General features: G+C 41.8%; 1 protein-coding gene across 1 annotated transcript; it reads right to left on the bottom strand.

Annotated features, from left to right (window-relative positions):
• Positions 1-3,458: 3,458 nt before the first annotated feature.
• On the bottom strand, positions 3,459-24,491 carry MOGAT1 (monoacylglycerol O-acyltransferase 1; the record flags this gene model as incomplete). The annotated part of the gene is made up of 6 exons (XM_080349447.1): positions 3,459-3,613; positions 6,654-6,853; positions 10,481-10,655; positions 13,315-13,516; positions 13,927-14,105; positions 24,398-24,491. The coding sequence occupies 6 exons, from the start codon at positions 24,489-24,491 to the stop codon at positions 3,459-3,461; spliced, it is 1,005 nt and encodes a 334-aa protein (XP_080205573.1).
• Positions 24,492-24,604: the final 113 nt, after the last annotated feature.

Raw genomic sequence — 24,604 nt, 5'->3', positions numbered from 1 at the left:
ATATTTGAATTCCAGTCCACACAAGCACACTTTGGTACAAACCTTTATTATCTCACACCTCCCAGCCACAGCTGTCACTGTAACAACTGACATTCGTATTTTACAAGTACCATAAAAAGTCAAAGTGTAAAATATGCTTTGTAGCTCACAAAGCCAAAATTATTGAGGATCAACTTTCTGTAAACAACAGTTGGCAGAGAGATGTTTGCCCACAAGGGAGCAGGCAGGCATCATCAGCTGGAGCGCCCTGGGGAGGCAGTGTTTGCACGGTACACAGGCACAGCATCTTGTTGACAGATGACCAGCTTCCTTGGGATTACCTGTGACATTAAAAGGCACAAGGAGAAGCACACCACAAAGCAGGCTGGATGTCCCACCAGAAATCTGAGCACTACCCGATTCTTCTCACTGCAGCTGGGGAAGGAGGTTGTCACCGTTCCTGCGAGCTGCTTGCTCTTGCTTTGTGAAGCATGGACCACAACAGAACACTCTGGTGACACTTCAGCTCCTCGTGGCTGCAGCAGCATCAGCATTGGTGCAGGCACCAGCCACATCAGCTCTGCAGCTTCCAGGGCTCAGGCCTTTAAGGTCAGTGTTGCAGGGCTGTTTCACAAACCCACATGCTAACACAGAGGTAAATATTCTAGATGACACCAAGCCTATCAGGTTGAGAAACTGATATTCCATTTTAGAATAGTCCTTGATACACTAGACAATTTGTTAATAATAGTAGTAGTTTGGAAGGACCATCAATAAGCAATATGCAGCAGTTACTGAGCAACAATATATATTTAAATAGCTTGGAGATTTTGTTTTCTTTTTTCCTCCATCTTCCTGTGTTACAAAGCAAAGAAAATTTCAGTAGTCAGAGGAACACAATCCCTACTTGTTCTAACAGTGCCAGTTATGGATGGTACTCAGAGCCCATAACTAATATTCTCATGGAATTCAGAGGTAAGCCTGTTTGTAGGGTACCCTCTGGATCAGATACTGCTCCCAAATCAGTATTCATGTATTCCCTCGAAGTTTTGGCTGGTTTGATCAACAACAAGCCATTGTTACTTCCTATCCTCAACCGAACGCTAATGCTTGTAAATTTACATCCTGAGCTTCTATATCATTAAGGCAATGGGAAAAGAGCAGACTGAGAATGAGAGGAAATATCTCATTATAGCAAATGATCTACGACAGAACCATCTGACACAGACACAAATTCTTCCATCATGAATAATCAGCACTACTCATCAAGGCAAGCAGCAAAAACCCAAATCCAAGCAAAATCTCTCACAACTGGCTAAGAAAAAAAAAGACTTTTCAGGGCTCATCAGTTACTACAGTCCTTGGGACCCTGGAGACATCTTCCCAGGTATCAAACCTGCCATGTTCGACCTCCCTAGACACTGTTCTTCCAAGAGCTGAAACAATCCTGATCTTAAACTTGTGTGAAACACACAGTCAGTGCTTCCTCTTCTCAAGCCCTGCTCCTCAAACCTGTTTCTGCTGAACAGTAAGGCACCACTCAATATTTTGTATGCATACATAGTCCTTCGGAGATCTAAACACAGATCTAAAACCAGGGATAGATGAGGAAGTAAAACATCCACACGCATGGCACCAAGAAAGCTCGAGTAGAGGTGAATTGTGGGCACACTGATGGCAGTCTCTCAGGGAAGAGGGGGCTGCTTCTTCAGGCATTCTGAATTTGAGCCCCGGCTCCCAGAGAGATATCTGTCATCCCAGAGAAGTGAGAGCAGGATTCAGTGGCTCGGTGCTGGTCACACCTGGATGACAGGCACTTGGAGGAACAGCCCTCCTATGGAAACCAGCTTGTTGCTGGAGCACATCAGATCAACACTGATCTACTCTGTATAGCGAATATTTATTCGGCTTTAGTTCATTAGGGGTCTGCTCTGTAGGAATCAAGATATTTCCACTTTTTAAGCATCTTCATCTTGCAAAGATCTTTTTTTTTTTTTCCCCAGAGTTTTAATTTTTTTCCCCAAAATTCCATCTGCATTTCTTTCAAGGAGGCTCCAGCCCAGCAAGCACACAATGTGTCCGGTGCCTTTGTCCATCCAGTGCTACCATTCCTGGCAGCCCCTGAGGCTGAACTGACCCAGCTGCAGATGCCCCAGGCTGCCTGGCAAGGCTGTGCACCTAACTGATGTAATATTCAAGCACCAAAACTACTTAAAGCAAATCAAATACTCCAATAAAACCAGATCTGCAAAGTCCACGTGCAGATAAAAAGCATTTACTAATGGGAGGATTTATCTTGTAAAAGTTCAATAATATACTATAATTCTCTTCACACACCATCTCCAAGACCTAGGCATTTTAACTGAAAACGAGTTTAGCTAAAATTTTTCTTTTCTTAAATGGATATCCACATTTAGGATAAACCTTCTCTCAAATTTAGGCACCTGGTTTATACACAAAGCATCCTCTTAACCTGCTGCCCCCTAGAGCTGTGCTCTTGCTGCCCTGGCAGTTCCAGCTGTGTCACACTGCAGCACAGCTTTCCACACACTTCCCCACATCTGTCAGTGGGGAAGGAAAAGGCGTTTATCAAGCACACTTTCCTTGGTGATGTTTCTGAACCAGACTGAACAAACTCTGTTCTCCTTCCTTCTATGGAAGAGCATATGATCATAATAAATTTGCACAAGGTGTAAAGATCGTGATCGCCTCACTTGCTTCCTCAATCCACTTCTCCCGTCCGGTGCCTGACATCTCCTCTGAGGCTGGCACTACCAAACAAAACTGCATCATCTTCCAAACTGGTGATCCAAAGCACAGCTTGTCAAAAAAAGTCACAATGTTCAGTGTTTCCCACCACCCAGCGTATACATGCACACAGAAAACTTAGCACACTTCTCCAATCACAGGGTTTGTTCTGCTCCATAACTTGAACAACCCCCTTTTGCTGATACCTTGTTCAAGGCAGAAAGCCCCTTTTTATTTTTCAGTTCACATGTAAATGGCTTATAACAGCCATCTGCTGAAAACACAGACCTTCATTTCTATGGAAGAGCAGCAAGGTTTTATGAGTCAGAGAATCATCTGATGTCTTGTTTGATACATGCCGGCAAGTCTCTCAACTTCTAATCAAACACTTCTCAGGTTTATACTTTCCTGCTCATGATCTCATGCTGGGGCAATTTCCTCTGCTCAAGCCACGGTTTGGTACCATGGTGGTAAGAACATCTGTGTGGAGTCTCTCACTAGTATTTCTGGTACGGAAGAACCTAAAAGGACAACTTAATACAGCACTGGCTTCAAGGCTCACACCCTAAGGATTTATTTTTCCCCAAGAGTAAGATAAAAATCAATAAATCATCTAACAATCCCTTCTTAAAGTTATTCCTTACACAAGGATAATTACAGATTGCAAGAAAGACATCTTTCAGCATACACTGTTTTCTTCCACGAGATTTGGAATTCCAAATGGTAATTTGCTACTCGAAGATGAGGGATTTATGCTCAGGGATCCCATAATTTCTTTTGTGTTCTTCAAATAATTGTCTTAGTTTCTGCAGATACAATGCATGTAGCTGTTCAATCTCTTCAGTGGTGGGGTTCAAGTTCTGTTTCACATGGATGGGGCTTCCCACTGTAAATCAAACACAACAGCAGCATTAACTTAACTGATGCCCCTTTTAAGTAGAACTGCACTCCCTCATGTACCAGCTCCACCACGGTTTCCAGCAAGGTGGCAGAATCACAGCACAATTCTCTGGCCCCGGGGCCTGATCCTGCCTCACACAAACCTGAGCTCTGGGTCTGGTTCTCCACTTCTTCTTTGCTCAAGTTCAGATAAAATGAATTTTAAAACCCCATCATTTCAGTCTGGCAACAAAAGAGCAAATGAGAAGGGAGTTGAGCTCTAACTTGAAGGAGTATTTTACACTTCAGAGTACAATCCCAGAGGTCATGTGCTGTCTTGTCATCCCAGTAGCACTCCACAAATTCAAAACTGCATTTAAAAAAATCTACCTTCTCACTGTCTTCTGTTCTGATCCAAATACTAAACGTATCCCATGTGAGAGACATGCCTGAGAGGACAATGGTACCTTCAACTGCACAGCCACATGAGCAGGACTGATGGAAATACAGATATCTTCTGATTTATTCAAAATGAACATCGGTGCACCAGCACCAGAAACGTTGTTAGCTACCTCAGCCTAGGGAGTGGTAGCTCATAAAGCCCTCAAAGCCTGTAAGATGCCTCTGAACCATCCACTGCCCACAAACACCATTCCAACCAAAATGTTCTCCAGGCATTGCACAAAGCCTGCTACCTGCTCTGTCAGTCCAAGAGTGAGCACAGGAGGCGATTCCACGGAGGTCCAGGGAGCAGCCTCCTCCTCTGCCAAAAGCTATGGCTAAAAAGCCTGTGATACGCTATGAGAAGCTTTCCATGATCTCAGTCGTCTTTGTGTGGTTCAATCACTACAGACTTTGACAGCTGTTCTTGCACTAGAAGCACTGAGAGCTTAATAGATTCAACCAAGATTACAGGTGAGCTCTGTAGAAATGCAGAAAGTTAAAAGCACCCCAGGAGCTTTTACAAAGGCACCTGAAAATCCCTTTCAACAGATGTTGCCACTTCAAATTGCATGGTGTTGACTAAAGGGAAGTCTCTTCAGAGCCACAAAGATGCTGATTCTGCATTTTTCCTGCTGCAGCTTCAGCTGCCAACAGCTCTTGCCACTACATGGTGCTGAAATTCAGATTTTATGTGGCAAGGGGTGGGAACCCAGCCCCAGATTGAGCAATATCTTGGGGGGTGTGAAATCAATATACATCCAATACAAGATTTCCAGAAGCACGAGTGGGAACACCAAACAACCCTCTAGCCCTTCTGGAGCAGTCTCTTCTAACAGTGAGTATTTCTTGTGGTACTGGAAACTACACTCATCTCTCTAATTTCCTGTGCAACTTTAAGCAACCTGCTCAATTTGGTGTTTTAGAGTTGGTTCTATTTCTGAAAAGCAGTAATAATTTTCAGGATAAACAAAAGTACTTGTCAAGCCCAAAGCACTCAGACTTCACAGACATTGGTTTTGCTGAACTGCATCTCCTTAACCACAGCTTCTGAACCAGGAGGAAACTCGCTGATACTCACGTTGTCACCACAGCTACCCGGCTCAGCGGGAGCTCAGTGCGACTCTGCAGCTCTCAGCAGCGGAGTTAACACCCTCAAAGCCGTGATGAGCCATACCCAGATCCCCCCAAGAATGCAGGGACATGGTGATAGTTTTCAAACAGGATGAAACAGAGACACCAAAGGTAAGGGGTTTCTGGAGCTCATACAACAAATCCTGTTGCAAGACTCTGGTCTTGCTGATTTGAAGCACTCTCATGCTTTAGCCATGGATCACCTCTGTCTTGCAGTAAATATTACAATGATGAAGATTTGCCTCCAAGTGAAAGACATTTTAAGCTTCAGAACAGTTCGATGTGTTTTCTGCAGTTTTTCTTTGGGCTGATGACATTGCTGTGATTCCAATGCTTAGAAAACATTTTGGCTTCAAAATGAGTGACATTTTTTGCCTGCCTGTGCATAATATGGGCTTTAAAAGTTAAATCTTTTATAAAACATTTAACTACATGCACTGCTAAGATATGGAGCTGCATGAAATTTAACATAAAAAGAGCTATATTTTTGTCTTAAACATTTTTATTTGATCCATACTAAAATCAAATCACCCCTTCATCAAAGGAAGAGCCTTCTTAAACATCCCCTGTGGAACACCAGAAAAGCTCCATTTATTTATACTTTTCTGTAGAAACAGGCTTCAGTAGTTCACTCAGCTCATAACCTAAACATTATTTATCTAAAGTATATAGACATCTAGCTATTCTCTTTGCATGATTCCCAGCACAACTTTTTTTAAAGGTGTGGTTGTCAAGAGCACTAGTTAAACGCACTAAAAATCAAAAGACATTCAGTCCTACACTCCACTGAGTATAGGTGACCAGGGCTGAAAGCTTTGGGGGAAAAAACTCCCTTCCCAACTGTCTGTCGACATGGCATGCATGCTCTCGATTAAACACAAATGGATCTTTCCACGGGGACAAAAGCCAAAAGGGAAGCTGCAGTGCTATGTGTGCAGCAGCAGCGTGTGGCAGTGCTGCCGCATGGCTCCCTCTCCCTTCCTCCTCCATCTGTCCCAACAAGCGCGTGGTCGGGACTGGTCCAACTGGGACACCCAACTGCTGCTCCTCTGCAGGGCTGAGAAATGAAGGTGCTGGGCATCTTACAAAGTCACTGCAGCATCCAAACGTGCAGTCACAGCTGCAAAGCTGTGGCAGCCCTCTGGTACCAACTGCACAACCCCTTGGTTTTGCTTAAGGACTGCTGAGGACAGAAGCCTGTGAATAACTGCAAATGAAGAACAAGATTTGGCCTGGAACAGAAAAGGGAAAAGAAGAAAACAATCCCCTCCTTTAATTGAAGTAGGACAGGAATTAAAAAAAAAAAATAGAAAAAGAAAAAAAATACATATTTTAAACCTCGTATACTTGCTTTAGATGCACAGTGACCAATCGTTTCTGTTAGAACAGTTTTATAAATTTACAGATATTAGTAGTACACTTATGCATTTTAAACATTTGCAAAAACATTAGAGAAGGCACAGGGAACTTACCAACAGTATGAATAGGTTGCCTGTAAGGTATTAAGCCAAAACTGTATTGAAATATCCCTCTAGCATGAAATAGTGGTAAAGCAAAGCCCATTTTCTTTTGCAACTTCTCCTGTACATTTCTGAGCCATGAACCTTTGGGGTTTGCAACTTGCTTGAATAGTTCATTTTCACCAAAGGAAAACACTGGGACCAGATGAGCCCTGTAAAACAATGAACACACTCAGAATCCCACATCAGCCTGCACTTGCACTGCAGTTCACATCAGCAGCGTGGAAATGGTTTCACAATAACCAGCACAGAAAGCTTTGGCAGCTCAAGACCTCATCAGCAACAGGCATTCAACTATTCGGATCCGCAGCTGCTTTGGTTTTTTTGTTGTTGGTTGGTTTTTGGGGTATTTTTAAGTGCTAGCATATAGCTAGCAACTAGCTTGTGGGCAGTATTTTGCTGGTTGCTACCCGTACAACTTTTTATGACTGTTCATAATAATAAAAACGAATAATTGTATATATCATAATTATGACTGTGATCTTGTCCAGCGCTATTTCAGCAAGTCCACCCTTGTTCCACTGCATTTTCTCCCTTGGCAACACAGAAGCCTCATTGCTAACCTAATAATCCTCCCAGCTGGGCAGCGTCAAAACCAGACCTTGGCTTTCCTCTGCCTTTTGACCGGAGCAATGCACGCACATGATTTCAGCACAAAAAACGTGATAAAAACCAGACATCCTTACAGACATAAGTGCACTGCCAAATTCCTCTGCTGACCAATTGCGAGTGAAATCCTGCTTCCTACAGACTTCTTCGAAAACAGCCTTAATCCATTATTACCAGAGGTCAAATCCTACCCACAGAAATTATACTCACTCACTTTGGCTCCTCCACAGCCTAATGAATTCTCTTTCAGTCCATGAACTGGCTTGGAAGGAAAGGCACTGATTAGCTCCTGGACAAACTACTTAGGCTGATGGAATCAGTGCAGTTGCCTCCAACAGTCAAAACCACCACTATATTTAAAACCTTGACTGCAGTATGCTTTTTGATGAATGCTCAGTTTCATTAAATAGTATTCTATACAGTTTAAACAAAAAAGAGCAGGGTAATCCTAAGCAGCCTCTGAAGGATACAGAGGTGTTTTATTTGCTTTCCTTAACTTCTATATCCTAGCTCCATTCAGCCCACACTACCTTTGAGAAGAACCTTACAGTAAAATAGCAGCACTGCTATAATATTGTCAGGATAAATTACTGCAGAGCTCTGAATACCTGAGGAGGAGGCACTAAGGACAGAGCTGGCTGGAAAGTACTGTGGACAATCAAAACGCACCTGTATGGAAAAACAACTGCTTCTACAGCTTCTCAAGCCTGAGCACCCCAAAAGACTATAATTCCCACTCACTGACTCGTGTCTGCTCAAATGTTCTTTCTCAAATAGAGCATATCTCACCCAGCCACCTGTAAAGGAAATATCGGAAAGCCTGGTACATACTGTGGCTGTGTAAATACTCCACTTTTTACTACAACACTAAGACAAACAGGAACATCTTATGGTGCAACAGTAACCTGAGCCTGTGGGATTTGTTTTAATCTGGTAAAGGCTTTTGCAAGATGCTCTGTAGGAGGTTGAGACAGAGAAATAAGCAATTTACGATTGTGAAACAAATGATAAGTTAGCTGATTCATCATTTGTTTCATGGCTATAGGATTTCTTCACTTCATATCTGATATCTGTACTACCTTGGACCAAAATGTCTTTTCCAGATGTGCAGAAGACTTTTGTTGACATATTCAGAACAGATTTGACAAGTTCCTAGCTGAGCAACCACAGCTTTTCTGTGCTGGCATTACAGAAGCCAGGGCCAGAAAGCACAGGTCTCTACATTGCCCCTTCCTCTCTTGGCATTTGATGCTGCAGATCAAAAGCACCAGAAACATACTCAGGCACTGACAGCAGGTGATTCTTCTCATCTGCCCCCCTCAAGCATTCCTCGTCCTTTCCACTCAAGTTGGAAACTTGTTTCCCGTTTTGTTACTTGTTAGAAATAAAAAGTTAAAACCAGAAGCAATTACTGCATGTCTTTGAACTCAGGACTGCTGACAATGCTGCAAGAGCTGTAATGGCGAGAGTCATTCTATCCTACCGTCCCACAGCCCTACTGTAGAGAAATGAAGTCAGGACTCCTGTGCTCCACGTAGAAGTGTTTTTGCTCGCCGGTGCTCAGATCCAGCACGACTTGTAGCCTGGTGGTTAAGGTGACAATGTGCAGGATATAGCTCTCAAGTCCCTCGAGCAGAAACAAGCATTAAACAAGCCCTCATGGAGGGCTCTGGACAACTAATCTTCTTTCTTAAAGTAGCAAATCAGCAAATGCTTGAGCAAGCACCAATGTCTCTCTTCGCACCTTAAAGAGAGTCCGTGCCTCATTCGCTACAGTGACTCTAGACGACTAATCCTCTTTCTTAAAGAGGAGGGCCATCATTTCAAACAAAGCACTTCATAAGGAAGGAAGTGCCATTCCTGTGTTTTGTAAGTGTCCCGATCTTGTTGTTGTGTGTTGCGGATGCTTTTGAAATCAGGGCCACGAAAAGCACAGGTGTATCTGGTTTCTCAATCCAAATCAGTTTAGATAAGAGATAAACACCAACCTTTGTGATCTGACAGATCAGATGTTTATGGACATGTTAAAGACAAAAAAAAGCCCACCACCTGAATATTCTTCTAAACTTTATGGTAAAAAAACAGAAAAGCTACTGATAGTGTTTAGGATCCCACTGGATTATTCAGCAGTTGAAGAGAAATTGAGTAAAGACTCATTTGGGTATTAATGTCCTAATTTAAATATACAGGTATTATTTCTGGGTACAAATTAGACTAAAATGTTACTTTCTATCAGAGAACAGGTCCTTTATCAGACTTCTTGTGACATGTGTAAAAAACCCTCTTGGAACATTTTGACACAGAATAGTTTCTAGAAAAGATGGACCTTAGCATCCTGTGTGAAAACAGAGAACTTATCTTTTCAGAGACCACTTTTTGCCAGTTATTAGTTTAAAAAACTGCTAAAGATTTCTCACAACTGATATTTTTTTCTCATTGTTTTCCATGTCAATATATAATCTTGGGAGTTGTTCAGAAAGCTAGGCAGGAACAAGTCATTGGTTCCAATATCTCTAATATACAAGACATCTAGTCCAGTCCAGCCCAAACACAACACCTTATACTGTGTTACTCAAAAGATGTTAATACCACCTCTGTTTAGTTACACACTGATGGCTCCTGAGATTTTCACCCCAAATTCTCAGAAACTTACTCTTTTGAAAATTGTTATTTGCAAGAAAGTCTTTAGAATAAAGGTGAAAACAAATCTTCCTAGACCACAATTTTCAGTGATTTAATAAAACAGGCCCTGACTTTCTAATATTTTTTTGTTTGCCTAGAATGGTAAGAAAATTCTATCTTAATGTAACTTCAGTTTACACAACAGAAAACAGAATGTCTGCTCCACTCAGCAACAGCAGCCAAGATTTACTAATATTGTTTCATAATTCTTCCTCTTTGCTAGTGCAAAGAACAATTGAAACAAAACACCAAGATATGTTAATGACACCTACTGCTTACAAATTATGAAAGCCAAAGGGAGTTTTCAAAACTCCCAGTTGGATCTGGGTTGACAGACTGGCTCCTATGCCAGCCACCTGCACGTTCTTAGAACTTGAAAGAGTCACTTGTCTAACTATATGAGTTTACTATATATAATATGAAAAATATTTAAGAATTAATCTGTATTAAAAGCATGCTTACTACAGCAGCCCAGATGGGAAACTTACCCATGTTTCAAGGCCATTTTAATAAAGCCCTTCCTCTTGAGGATGTTCAAAGTTAAACTTCCAGGATGTGCATTCAGGGATTCCTCTGCTCCTCCGATCACAATGACCGATGCATGGCCACCTCCTTCATTATTCAGCACATACGAGACACTCTCCTTGGATGCAGAAACCATTCCTTCAGGAGCAAACATTTTAAGAGTGACTCATTAGATTTTCATGTACAAGAACAGTGAAATTTAAGAAATATTTTTAAATATATAAACAACGCTTAAAAATGATCACAGCATAGGACAGGGTTCAGAGATTTCGTTTCAACCCCTCACCCTGCAACAGATTTGGTCTTCAGTAAGTCCTTTGATTTCACACTGATGAGCTAAATGCTGTTTGCCTGCTGCAGGGGTTATGAGATCTTCAGGGAAGAGTGTGCTCTTCTGTCCACTGAACCCCCCCTTGGAGAGATTCCGTGCCCAAGGAGAGCAGAGTTGAACAGCAGCAGATACCCTTGAGAGGCAACAGCTAAAGCCACAGAGCAGGTGCACATGAACACAGGCACAGAGGGTTTAAAAGCATGAATAGAGGACTTGTTAACTCAAACACGGATCTGTGGTGCTAAGCTGATCCCCTTAATTCTTTTCAAAGCTATAAAGCAGCAGCTCCATCTAAGGCAATGACCCAACAGCATCAGAAGCAGCAGCAAAGGCTCACTTGTACCATTCTCAATTACTGCATCAGCTCATTCTCTAGTAACCAGGACCTGGCAGTCATCAATTTGTTCAGGCTAAAATAGAAGAATATATGAAGCTTTCCTCATCCTAGTACTTCTAATCAAAGGCACACTGCTGTACAAGCCTTTAACATCCACTTAGACCTTGCTCTGAACTTGGTGCTTTGGAAAAGTCTCCTTTCTAACACAGACACATCTGACCCCTCCAGAGTTCTTTCATGCCCTGAGTTTTACTTCAAAGGCTCATAGTGGTACTACTCACCCAGGCGCCATATTCAATTACATTGTATTGAATTAATACAGTATAAATTACAATATAGAGATTAAGCCCAGCTTATACTGTTTCTTGGGAGGGTTTGGGGTTTTCTGGGGGGTTGGGTGTTTTTTGGTTGTTGGTTGTATGAGTTTGGTTTTGTTTTGACAAGGCTAGTATCAAAGTATGCTCTTCTGGATGCCAAGCAAATACTTCATCTCCTGATACCCATTTCCTTTTTTTTTTTTCATACCAGGGACATTACAACATGGATCATAAAAATCTCACTGGAATGGCAAAATTATTGTGATATAGTTTTAAGAGCTGGCCACCAAGAGAAATAGCTTACTCCTGGAGCAAGTTCAGAGACCTCAGTAAAAAGATATTTCCATTTGCCATATATATCTTCACAATCACTGTTGCTCTGTAAAATGCTGCTGATCTGCGACTTGGAAATAATCTGCTCATTCGCCAGTCAGCATGCAGCTTCTCTGGAAGAGAATGCAAGAGCCACTGTCTTTCCCCAGGTCAGATTTACGTCCCCGCTGAAGTGGAGGTGCCAGCCCGTGTGCTCGCTCACAGCAGCGCGTGGTGCAGCGACTGCTGCAGCCCAGCAGGTTTGGGGACAGGGAGCAAGCGACTGGGAGATGAAACAACGATTCAGGAGCATGGCTTTCCGTACAAAGAAGATTTTGCAAGTGTTTTATGATTTAACTGATAATCTGCATTATACTGAAAGTTCCCTCTGGTTTATCAGCCACATACCTGTGAAAAGTGAGCTACAATGCTGACCATTCTTTACCATGCTTCTTACTCAAGGTGTTTTTTACTTAAGGTAAATATTTGTTCCTACGGGTCAAAATGCCAAAAACATGAAAAGCTGACTTCCAGGCTAGGCAATGTTTAAAAATGTCATCTGCCACCCCTGCCAACCTCTTAACTTTGCAAGCGTGAAATAATCCCCTCATAAATAACATTTTTATGGAAGGGCATTCTCTAGTATGTTGAAGTTACATAAATATGCAATTCTGATATTAATTTGAACAATATCCTAGGCATATTTATATGAATGGAGCAGTTGCATAGCTCATCTGAAATCACAGCATCTGTGCTGCAGTCAGGAATAAGAGCTGGATCTCTGTCTCTCAAATCTAGTCTTGTGCACCAGACCGTACTTACTCAAATGCTCTAGCTTAACAATTTAGGTAAAATAACTCCTGTATTAAGTCACTGAGGGGGAACACTAGTCCTGATTTCATTATACATTCTTCTGTTCCCCAGACTTTATTGCTTGTTATTTTTATCTTTTATTACTGCAGTACCAGTCATGAATATCACCCCTTTGTGACAAGTGCTGCTCAGAATAAAGAGGGAAAAAAAAAGTTCTTGTCTTTAGAGTTTACATCTCCATTAAAATTACACAGATTTGCAATATGGGACCTCAGTCAGAAGTAAGTAATTAACTTCTGACTAGAAATATATTTGTAATGGTAGAACTTGAAGCCTTTCAGGTAAGAGATTATCCTCAATTTGTTTTACAAGTGTCTGCGAAATGACTAAATGTTACAAATTAATATGCCCTTCTCTCTTGTAAATAACTGGTACTTAGTACTGCTGTCTCATAGTTCAAGGGAAAAACACTTTTTTTCAGAAAGAAAAGTTCAACAAAACTATTAATAAAACTTTTCAAATTGTTTTGCAGCAACAGTTCATCATAAAACAGAGGTTGAATTTAGCACCAACACTGATCCTTCTGAAGAGAAATTACTTAGCATTTATGGGTAGAGGAATAGACCCTGCATTTGAAGCAGAAGCTATAATACAGAGCAACAGCTGAGACATTTTGCTTTTACCTACCAGCACTCATTACGTATTCTCTGAAGAAGGGACAACTGAACCAGATGGGCATGATATGAAGATACGGAGTAAGCCCAGGAAATAAATTTTTGAAACTTGGACCGGTGCAAAAGTTTCCAAATGCTCCAGCTACCAGGACCCCATGGGGGTGAAAGCCAAGTAAGTAGTTGTAACTTGGATTCAGATCTGAGGTCTTTATAAGCTGAAAAATAGAGACAGTGGAGGACATTATATACTAGCCTCAGAAGGATTCTCAAAACCAGCAAGTATGGAGATTATACATTGACAGGACATAGAACTGATGACAATTCATCTCCTTCTGAGCACTTTAAATTACTGTCCTGTTTTGCAGCTGAACAAAGTCTAGATGGATGTGTCTGAAGATATGTCTAGCATTTACTGTGCTGATGCACTATCTTGTGACCCAATAATCCAAGCAGAAAATCAGCCCCTGCCCCTTTTTGTCACTAAATCTCAGATTCCTTATGTTTTAAAAATAAGCTAATCCACCCTGGAGTAAGTATTTGAATTTTATCAAAGAGTCTTAGCTCATGGCTATTCAAGCCATCTCTGTTCCAATATTTACAGTCCTGTGAGAAGCATTTTACTCACGTGAATGGGAAAGTATTCCCTAAAGTACTTCCAAACAGTCCAGCCTCTGACCCACTGGGACCGTCTGCCCCCTGTGCTTGGTGTTTCCCAGTCGAGGTAGAGCCACAGCAGGTACAGAACAGCGAGGAACCAGAACCTGCCCAGGATCAGGATCACGAAGAGTCCACAGCAAAACTCTGCTACACGAGACAAAAAAGGAAACCATAACAACCGTTAATCATGCCTGTCTCCTTTTAAGACCTTGAATTCCCAGCCCTGATAATTTTATTACCGATGCTACTCAAAACGCATAAAATGCAATTAGTTTATTCCACATTGTGCGAATGTTGTTACACTGAGGGTAAAACACCTACAAGGATGAATCACCTTGGTCTATATTTCTTAATCTACTGCACAACTGGATGAATAAGCTTACAATGACGCTGGTTTACTGTAATAAAACAAGGCATAAGCTGAGAAACAACACAATTGTCTTCTGCCCATGGTGGGGGTGAACACCAATGTTTGGTAAGAGAACATCTGGTTTACCTAAGGCAGAATAAAAGGAGAGAGCAAGAGCTAAGAAAAAGGTGATGATCCAGTGAATGAGAAGGGAGGAGAGCTAAGGAAGGAAAGAGGGGAGATGGGGCCACACCAAGATCTCTTTTCTAATAATGGGAATGGTGTCATAATTTTCCCTTTCTATTTCTTCATATCTCTACCTATAAAATAGGGATGGTGGTTCTATTCCCTATGAAAAGTGCTCTGTGACTGGCCGAGGAGATGCACTAGACAAGACCTAAACATTAAGAGGTTCGATTTCAGCATCTAAACATGCCACTGCTAGGTGGAAACTCACCATTTCTATGGGAACACAACAACAGTTTTAAGTCCTGATACTTTTGGACACAGGTTAATACAGAATGTACCATCCTATCACAATAACGATATGTAGGAAGTGTATCATACACAATTTGAAAAGCCATTAAAATTTGTTTGATTAACAAAATGTGTTACTTTGGGGCTCAAGCCTGAAATAATGATTCAGGGAAACTCCCTGTAGAAACATTACCTTTGTAGCATTTGCAGAACTTTGCGCTCTTGCAGCAATTCAAATGGCTCAGGACCGAGTGTGCTGAAGCGCAGTTCAGCAGTACCTGTAGCAGCCCGCTCACCACCCTTGGCTTGGGAACATAACCCATCAGCCTCACAGATCGGAGTAACTCAGCAGACACTGAATTCCAGCTTTGCAAGGAAGCTGGGGCTTTAGCCTCATGCATTTATACAATGGCAAGCAAAACAGGACCCAGTCCTCACTGGAAGTCTCAACAAGCAGAGTTGTAGGAAACAGGTATTTTTCTGTGATATTTTACAAAGCAGAAGTAGGACTTGTATGTCCCATAACTGACTGGCTTTCATGAGGGCAATATCCTGTTATGTCCTAAAAGGAGTTGCACCAGTGAAACATATTGAGCTAAATACAAAAGTAAACAGAGAGGAGTTAAAAGATAACAGAACTACATCAGGCAATAATGTGGCCAACACAATGTAAATATTACCAGAATGGAAAACTTTGAAATAAGTACGTGAACAAACAGTAAAAACCATCCATCCTAGTTAAGATCAGCTTCATTCAAGAAAGAGATTCCTTGGGCATCAAAAACTCACAGCAGATTCCCTATACCAAGCAGGTTTCAAGCTGCTGAAATTCAGAGCTTCACTTGGCCTATGGGCAATGTCGTGTTTCCTCCAACCTGAGCACTTATTTTTTCTGAACTTGTGCCAACTTGCCCATGTACCTAGTTTGACTGTGCCCTCAGAGTAGAAATGGATATATTGTCATGGGGTGAGAACTACTGCAGAATCCAGCAGCAGACAGGGCAAACAAAGCTGCTGGTTAGGTTGAATAGGAAAGGGATGAACATTCCCATTTCTGGCAGGGAATGAACCGAAAAATAAGAGATTGCATTTGCTCCAAGGAAGGGAGAAGGGAACAACCATAAAGAAAACCAGAAACAGGATCAAATCTACTGTTTTGAAGAATACTCCCTGGTCTTGCACGGATAAGCACCTCGGTAAGGGCTGTAGAAAAATACCACAGCTAACTGAGGCCCGCAGACCTCCAAAGCTGATGCGGAAAACTCCCCAAAACTGCAACAACGGCTTCTATGGTACATCACTAATGCAGGAGGAATAACGTAGCTGAAAGACGACACTCAATTCCACAGCTCCAGAGGGAAAACTCAACTGGAATCCCATACCAGCAACAAAAATAGGGCACAAAAATATTTTGAGGAAAAGTCATTACCTGTCCTTTCAAGAAGAGATCCTGAAATTACAGAAATTTCTAGGAATACTAACCTGGACAGGATGCCAAGGTTCACAGCCTAAGTTTGAATAAGTATGAGAAGTTTTTTTTTTTAATTGCCATAAATCAATTAATTTCAATTTTTTATGCACAAATTTGTAAGTATTTATATTTCCTACCCTTCCTTTCAGAAGGACTTTTGGCTCAGTGCAGAATCACATGGCTTTTTACTATTGGTTTCCTAGCCAAATAGCTGAAAGGCGCTTTGGATCAAAGCATCCTTGCTGTGAGCTAATTATATCAGCAGCACTAAGTGCCAGATAGCACTGTTTAATACTATGCAGACAAACATACATGAGAACAACAAGCTCATTGCTTTGCTTTAGGTAGAACACGTTCCTGCGTGCATGTAAGGTATGGGGAGATAAGCGTTCTGTCAGCACTTCCTAAGGGGAGCTCAACATCTTGTAGGACAAAGCCTATTTATTATTGCATCCGCAGTGAGACATGCAAAGCAAATTCCTTTTACCATACCTCCTTATTATTTCAATGAATTAACAGCCTGCAAGATGAATTAAACACTGATGACTCAAAACCAATGAGCTTATAGACACAAAACCAGTGTTTTCTCCTTCAGAGAAGACACTGAGTAAATAAATGGCAATCACTTCACCTAAATTCATAAGCAAATTCCAGGCAAAAGGTGAATAGCTTGGACTTTGATGCTTTACTACATCATTGTCTCCTTGGATGTCATTCCAGTGTACACTGTAAGCAAAATCTTTTGCTTAAAGCTTTGAAAATAACTCTGTGGCATATTGGAACAATGGGGAAAAAGGAAAATTATATGGATTAAAAGACAAATCATGGCCATGGGACTCCGAACGTTCAGTTTGCCAGCCAACACTTTATATCCCATTTCTTCCATTTCCCCATTTACAACATGTGGATACTCATCTGCTGCAGGAAATGGATGTAAAATACTATACACGGTGTTAGCTAGCAGCACTGGCAACCATCCTGCCCAATGATGTTTGAACACCTGACGCTTCACTCATTAAATAGGCTCCAAGTTCGCAGCTGTGGGCACCAAATTCATAAAATAGTTAAAGACCTCAAAGAAAGGAAGTAGGAAACCAACACATTGGGTGAGGAAATACAGGTCATTCCAGCAACTGGAAGCTCCGAATGCACGTGCAGTTACTAAGGAGACAAAAATGCTTGAGTAATACCTGTTCTGAGGGCCACCAAATCTAAGGTTGTCCACCAGAAGACAACCCTCCCATTGCTCTCAGAGCAGTCACAGGCCATGTCTGGCCAGTGCAGGTGTATCCTCAGTGGCCACGGCGCTCCTCTCAACCCAACCAGCGCTCCTCTCAACCCAACCAGCACTCCAGGCTCTCTGCAGCCCCCCAGGAAGCCACGCAAAATAGCTCACACCGAGACCTCCGGGTTGCTCGACAGCTCAGATACGTCTGAACTATGAGCCAATTCCTGCTGTTTCCCACATGCCCGTAGCAAAGTTTTCTCAAAACACATTGTCAGTGAGCTGGAGACTGTTTCAGAGTTCAGCAATTTGAACCTCATCCCACAAAGCATATGATAAACAGGACATCTTTATCCCATTAGCAGTCTAGTGAATACACAGATAGAGATGTGATTTTTAATATTGTACTCTGGGCTTTGGGACTACATGTGCATACAAATACACAAAGCAAGGTGAAAAGCTCATTTCTTACATCTTACAGAAAAACATCTTACATTTCTTACAGAAAAACAACAACAACAAAAGAAACAACAACAACAAAAACCTACAAACAAACAAAAAACACACAGAAAGATGGCATATTTGGAACAATCACATAGATGTACCTACAACAGATCAGTACTTTCTTCACCTTTAGCCTTCAGAGCAGCAATGCCTCCAAGTTGGGTGCCTGAAGAACAGAACATTGGAGGCAACACACAAGGAGAATTGCACAGTGATGTTTTTGTTCCTAATGAACATTTGCTCCTCTCTATTATCCCTCGAGGTACCACTGACAAGTTGATACTGGCATTAAAAAAAAGAGATTTCCTGCTTAGTGGATTCTTTCATTCAGGGAAAAGAAAAAAAAAAAAAAATCAGCCTTAATTTCTGGAAATACTTTCTAAATTATTCATAAATTGTAAAGAAAGGGCTAGAAATTTAACTGAAATAACACATACGGCAAACGGACTCCAACAGTCTCACCAAAGGAAGACTTGAGGCAACAGGAGACACCTGAGAGGAGGCAACCAGCCAAAGCAACAGAAAGCAAGTTCACACCTCTGCAGAGTACTGCTCTGCAGCTCTTACAGAGAAAGTCTCCTTCTAAAAAATGGAGTCATAATGTTAGTACTATCCTGTTTAGGGCCAGCTAGTCCACGCAATGCTGTCAATATACAGTTTCCATCAGAAGCACGGAAACTTGCTACCACCTTTTACTCATGGCAGATATGGGCTCCCAAGCAAACAACAAGCTAGGAATTTATTTAAACTAACTGCACTGGAAAATTGTTGGAGTCCACAGGAATTTGGTAGCCATTTCCATGATTGAGGTAGTAAGGAGGTCAGCATATGATGAATACGTTTCAGTGTCCTGTAGCAGAGGTCCTTTGTCAGTTTGTTGGTCACAACTGGGAGCCCCAGTCACAAGGATATTCGAGCATTCCTACCAAGGGAGCTGTATTTCAACACTACTACGATAACAAATACAAACCCTCAGATGCCAAGCTTTGGAGGCCAGTTTAAAGGCTTGTTTACTCTGGAATTTGGTTCCAGCTCCCAAGCAAGCAGACCTTCCATTGGCAAATACCGATAAACTAGAGATGCAGAGCACTGAGCAGTATTGACTTGTTGATAGCATGGTCTGAATACAGTAAATCCCCAAGTTACTGATTACCAAATCCAGAGACAGCACGCCAAATTTAGTCTACCTATTTCCTGCTTCTTTAATTTCTCTTTAGGCATCCACTATCAGTTATGTTCACATACAGGTTGCCAAGTCAGGGCCTCTGGCCTGACACAGCACAGCCATTTTTCTCTTCTTATTCTCAAGAGATGCAAAAAAATAATATACAGAGACATGGTTCAATTCCCTCCTTAAGACGTAGTTAACAGAAGCAGCATTCCTAGAAAAACTAGTCAGTCAAGCACCAGTAAGTACCCTGTTATTCTCCATGATCACACATCAGCACCTGCCCATGGGCTGGCAATAAACTTTGGGGACAGATGAATACAGACTGACATAAACAAGTAGCAATACCTGCCAGCTTGCTGGGAAAGGCTCGTAGAGCTTGGCAGAGTTTTCTTACGGATCAAAACACAGGTTTTAAAAAAGGCTTTGAGGAAGAATGAGGTTGTTTTAGTTAGCCAGCTACAGCTGATGAACTAAATCAGTACCAGATAACAAAATATCACTACATGTTTGAGGAAAAGGTTATTTTTTTGCTTTAGCACATTACACCGACACCTGCTTTCCCAACACTTACAATATCTTACTCTGTGGCAAATGTTTAATCATTGTTTTTTCTTTTCGGGAAGCCAGATCCACAACTGAAAACTGTCTCCAGCCAGCTTCAATTAACAGAGTGCTTCATGCTACACGTACAGAAGTTCAATCAGTAGACACGGGATGTACTTTAATATACACCAATGTCTTTAGCATATTATTTTGTGGCTTCATGCATACTGAAGCATACCTTTTATTAGGTACTGATTTTGTATTATTAAGTATTTTGCAAATTAACACAGGGGTGCACACACGACAGTCACTTCCTAGGTCCCCAGCAGTGAGAAGATCCAGACAGGGAGCCACAGAAGCATCATTCTCCCCTACCTCCGACTTGCCTCAAAGCAAAACCCTGGTATCCCTGTCATAGGGTTAAACTTTTTCTCATTTCCATCTCTAATTGTCTGGACCAAGACACCACCACTCCTCCCAAGTTACCTCGTTCTGCATTTGATTTTGTACATGCCTAAATTCCACCGTCCCTTTTCACATCAAATGCACAGAAGCTGGCAGGGGAGAAGCTCAGCGACTCAGCCTCTAGCTTTATTTTCTCCAAAATGCTGTTATCTGATTTGTGTACACTATAGAGGAAGAAAAATAAAAGGCTAAAGCACCTGCAAAGCAACACTTACATCAAACCTCATTGATTTTTCTTTGTTTAAGTTGTTTTGCCTTTAAATGAAACCTTTGATCTAGCTCCTGCCTAGGTACTGATTGCCTCCCAGCACAAGCAGAACTCACTCTCAGATGTGTGGTACTGAGCACACAGCTCAGCCCTGCAGCACACTTACACACAGAGGGCAAATCACTGCCCAACTGCTGTGCCAGAAACAAAAACCGACACTGGTTCTTAACAGGAGGACACCAGACACACTAACTGCAGCAAAATTAATTCAAAGTTATTAAGAAAAATTTATCCGAGCTTAAAACCAAAGTTTTCATGCTAAACACCAGAGACATTGTTGCATTCATCAATGCTGACAATTTATTTTGTGTATATGTATCATGAAACCTACAGTACACCAATGGGAGTGATGTAACCTCTTTGCTCTTGCCACCAGTTGGTCCAGCAGCACTTAGGGGCTTGGAGATTTCACTTCTCCAGGCAGCTTTCTGCCTGGGGCTGGGCTGGCCAAAGGCACAGAGGGATCAGAAGCAGATATTAGCACAGAGCTTCACAGGTGGACGTGATGTGGGTGCTGAATGAGCTTGGAATGGGGCCAAGCCTGCCGCAGGACTGCCAGCCCTTGGCCAAGCTAATGAAACTCTAATAACAGCAGTTACAGACATAAAACTACATCAAAATTGTCTGTTTCAGCTTTTTTTTTTCTTCCCAAAATAGGTACTCTGAAATTGCAAACTTCATATATTTGCTGTTTCCGCAGTGAAACACTAATGACTTGAAATTATGCTTCAGCATGAAGCTGGTTTGGATTTTTGCCCAATACGGCAAGAAACAACATCATTTTAGCGTTTCCTGCTTTGCAGTTTTCATAGCTTTGGTTTTCTAGGCTCTAGGCTGATATCACTCTTCTTTTAAAAGAAGGAAGCCCATTTAAAACGCTTCTCTTTTTCATGGAACTTTACCTAAACTATTTTAGCTTGCTGCACTTAAGAGCACAGAAGATGGGAAACCATATGGCAGCCTCAGCTGGCAAACAGTGGAAACTGTTAGACAGGCATTTCTCTTGTCGAATCCAGAAGCTCTTAGGAACAGACTACCGTATTTCAGAACTCATTTTTGCTTCTGGTGTCATGCCTCTGGATAACTAACAGAAGAACCTCTGCTACAATGAAAACTTGTCTTTTCTGTTTGAAGGCAAACTTTGGCAGCTTGCAGTATAGAGCAGGGAAGCACAGGAACTTACACCCGGAATTTTAAAGAGGTTCCTTTTGTATGTAATGAAATTCTGTGCACATCTGTACAGCTTTTTTGAGGCAGAGACATGCTTATTCTGCCTATGCTCTGCAGCAGAAGCAATATATCTACAGTGCAGACCCAGGCCAAGCCTGTACGCTGTGTGAAGAAGCAGAACTTTCCTGTTTGTACTGTGCTACTGCAGCTATTTTGTCACTATTTGTTGACTGATTCACTCTTTCTACAAGTGGTGATGAGATTCACAGTTTTCAACAACTATTGCACATATGTATTTCATGCCAACTTGTAAGTAGTCACACAAGCAAGAGGTCATTTTCAATCATCAATTCCACAAGCTCAGAATACCATGCAGCATTACAACAAAGCAAGCTTGGAGAGCAAAGAACAGCACAGTGTGCTTTTTTACATAAAATTCAGCTGCTCTTAAGGGTCTCAACCAGGAAGATAAAACCAATACTTGATTTTCAGAGTTTTCTATCCAAGTCATATTATGGATTTGAAGTTGTAATAGACTCACAGTCCCCTCACAGCTTACTCTGTATGCCAAATGATGTTTTCACATGTCACTTCCCAGATTTATAGGATACCATAACCTAACTCAGCTTTTGTCTTTCAGGTTACTATTTTTTAGAGTTATCTTACTTTATCTGTTAGTTCTATCAGTCCACTTATGAAGCTATGGTACCTTACTACACACTTTGATAGGCAACTTTAGGAACCATGCCAGTACCCTATTGATTCACTACTCTAAACAGAATCCCTATATTGATGTTATGAATCATTAGTTATCATACGTTATGAATCATTAGTTATCATATGATGTTATCGATTCATGTTTTCACATGCAGACATTTTTGCATAAGAAAGCCTGAATCTAGAGAAGATGTTGCTTGATATAAACTAGTTCCAGTCATATACCAACCCCCAAACAACACCTACTCCTCTACCTATCCTGTGATGAACTCAGTGTTTCATTTGCACTGGGGCATCCCCCAGTATGATTTGAAACTGTCACTTTTGAATTCAACAGGTTACAAACAAACAATGTTTCTACACTTTGCTCAACAGACCAAAAAAAAAAAGGCTGAAAAATACACCATGTCACTTCTATGTCACTTCTTTAAGTCGCTTAGGATTCAGCCACCTGAATTTTCCTGGCACTAAGTGAAACAATTTGGGCAGATCACTCTGTCCTATGACTGAAAGCATACACCTACAAAATTACAAGGTCACCTTGGGGAGCTCTAAAGATAAACATCCCAAGGAAAACATAAGCAGAGAATTATTATTAGAATCAATTTGTCCACCAAAATTTGAGCATTCTTGCAAACAGATTTTTTCATGATCACGTGTACTTGCTACATTCCAGGTAAGCACCCATGAGACCACTTCTTGTCCATTTTTCCTGGCACTAATTCCCAGGCAGCGCCAGCTTCAGGAGGCAGCTGCCTACTTGTCCCACTGAACTGCAGCACGAGTGGATTTTCTGCAGCCCAATCACTTCCAGTTAGCACAGAAGGATGTGATTTTCTGTAGCAGCATTGTTACCAAACAGGCTAGGATAAAAATGGTTTCCTTCTGCCACCACTGAACTTCCACTGTATTATCATTGGACCGGAATAATGGGATATGCCAAGACCTAATTAAATCACAGAAATGTAAAAGCACCGACTATTTACAATGTAGCCACAAGCATGAACTGTTCATAGGCCAATCACATATAATTTAGAGGTAACATAAACCAGCCAAGTGCTAAGGTTAAATCTGTGAAGAGGGTTCATACCCTCCACGTTTCCCCTACATACCCAGATCATTTATGTGTGGGCTAACAACCTAAAACCAACTGTCTGAAAGACATCAGACCAACATCTGAGTGATACTACATTTGCAAGACATACTAAAACGATACTCCTTTTCTCCTAAGTCCTAAAGCATAGACAATCCAAAATGTTCCAACATTTCCAGTAACGCACAGGTAGTCGCTTTGTACCTCGGAAGAGTTTTGTTCAACACAGACTATTTAATTTACACAATCCATGGATCTGCTCCCAGAGTGCTAAGGCTTATCTTGCCTTATCAAGTAACTCATTTTATCAGGTTCAAGATAACTACCCATGAAACTAAGATTTGCTGCTATGAATTGGTGTTTAGTGATAGGTGTCTATTAAGATATTAGCAAAATTTACTACAGTGGAATAAGCAATGGAAAAAAGTTTACGAAGTAAAATCATTAGGAACACTCTCTTAAAGCAAATGAGGACATTTTTCATAAACCTACAGAAGCAGCTGCATTTAAAGCAGTTCACTGTCAATCCTTTTTAATTTTATCACCTAGTTACACAAAAATTTTATGGGACTACAGTGTACAACAGTATTTTACAAGATCAATGATCAGCATTAGTCATGTACCAGCCTTTATGCTCACGTTCAGTAAAAAGTTGTTAGTTGTCAGAAACCTACTGGGCATGCCAATGAGAGGACACAGGCACTAGCTTTTTAAGACCATATTTGAAAAGGAACCTGTAGAAAGAAACAAACGCCGAGAAAAGAGAGAAAGCCATCCAGAGCTTTCAGGGAAGTGAAAGCCCCAGCCCAGAAGTGCGATGCTCTTGCCCGCCCGGGGACAGCCGAGAAGCCACTCGCCACCCAGCCACCTCTGCTCCCACGTGGAACCGCAGGGTGACACACACCAATGCCCACGGGTGACGCTGGTTAGGTAAAAAGCCGTTTTTCCCCCTTTTCTCCCTGGGCCAAGGGCAGGAAGGCTGTTACCCAGCAGGAGGAAGGAGAAGATCCACTGCAGCACGGCGACTGTCTGCATCCTCCTCTTTAGGGGGATGTTGATGGGGGCAAACTCGACCTTCATGCTGCCGGCGGGAGAGCAGCGCGGGGACACGGGGACCCGCCGACTCCAGCCGCAGCCGCCGCACCTGCCGCTCCGCTCCGCCGCCGCGGCCCCGGCTTGTGGCGCGGGACGCG

This window comes from Nesoenas mayeri (assembly GCF_963082525.1).
Source record: "Nesoenas mayeri genome assembly, chromosome: 9".
NCBI classification, from domain to species: domain Eukaryota; kingdom Metazoa; phylum Chordata; class Aves; order Columbiformes; family Columbidae; genus Nesoenas; species Nesoenas mayeri.
Note: the sequence above shows the minus strand (reverse complement) of the source record. Positions and strands in the feature narration are given on the sequence as shown.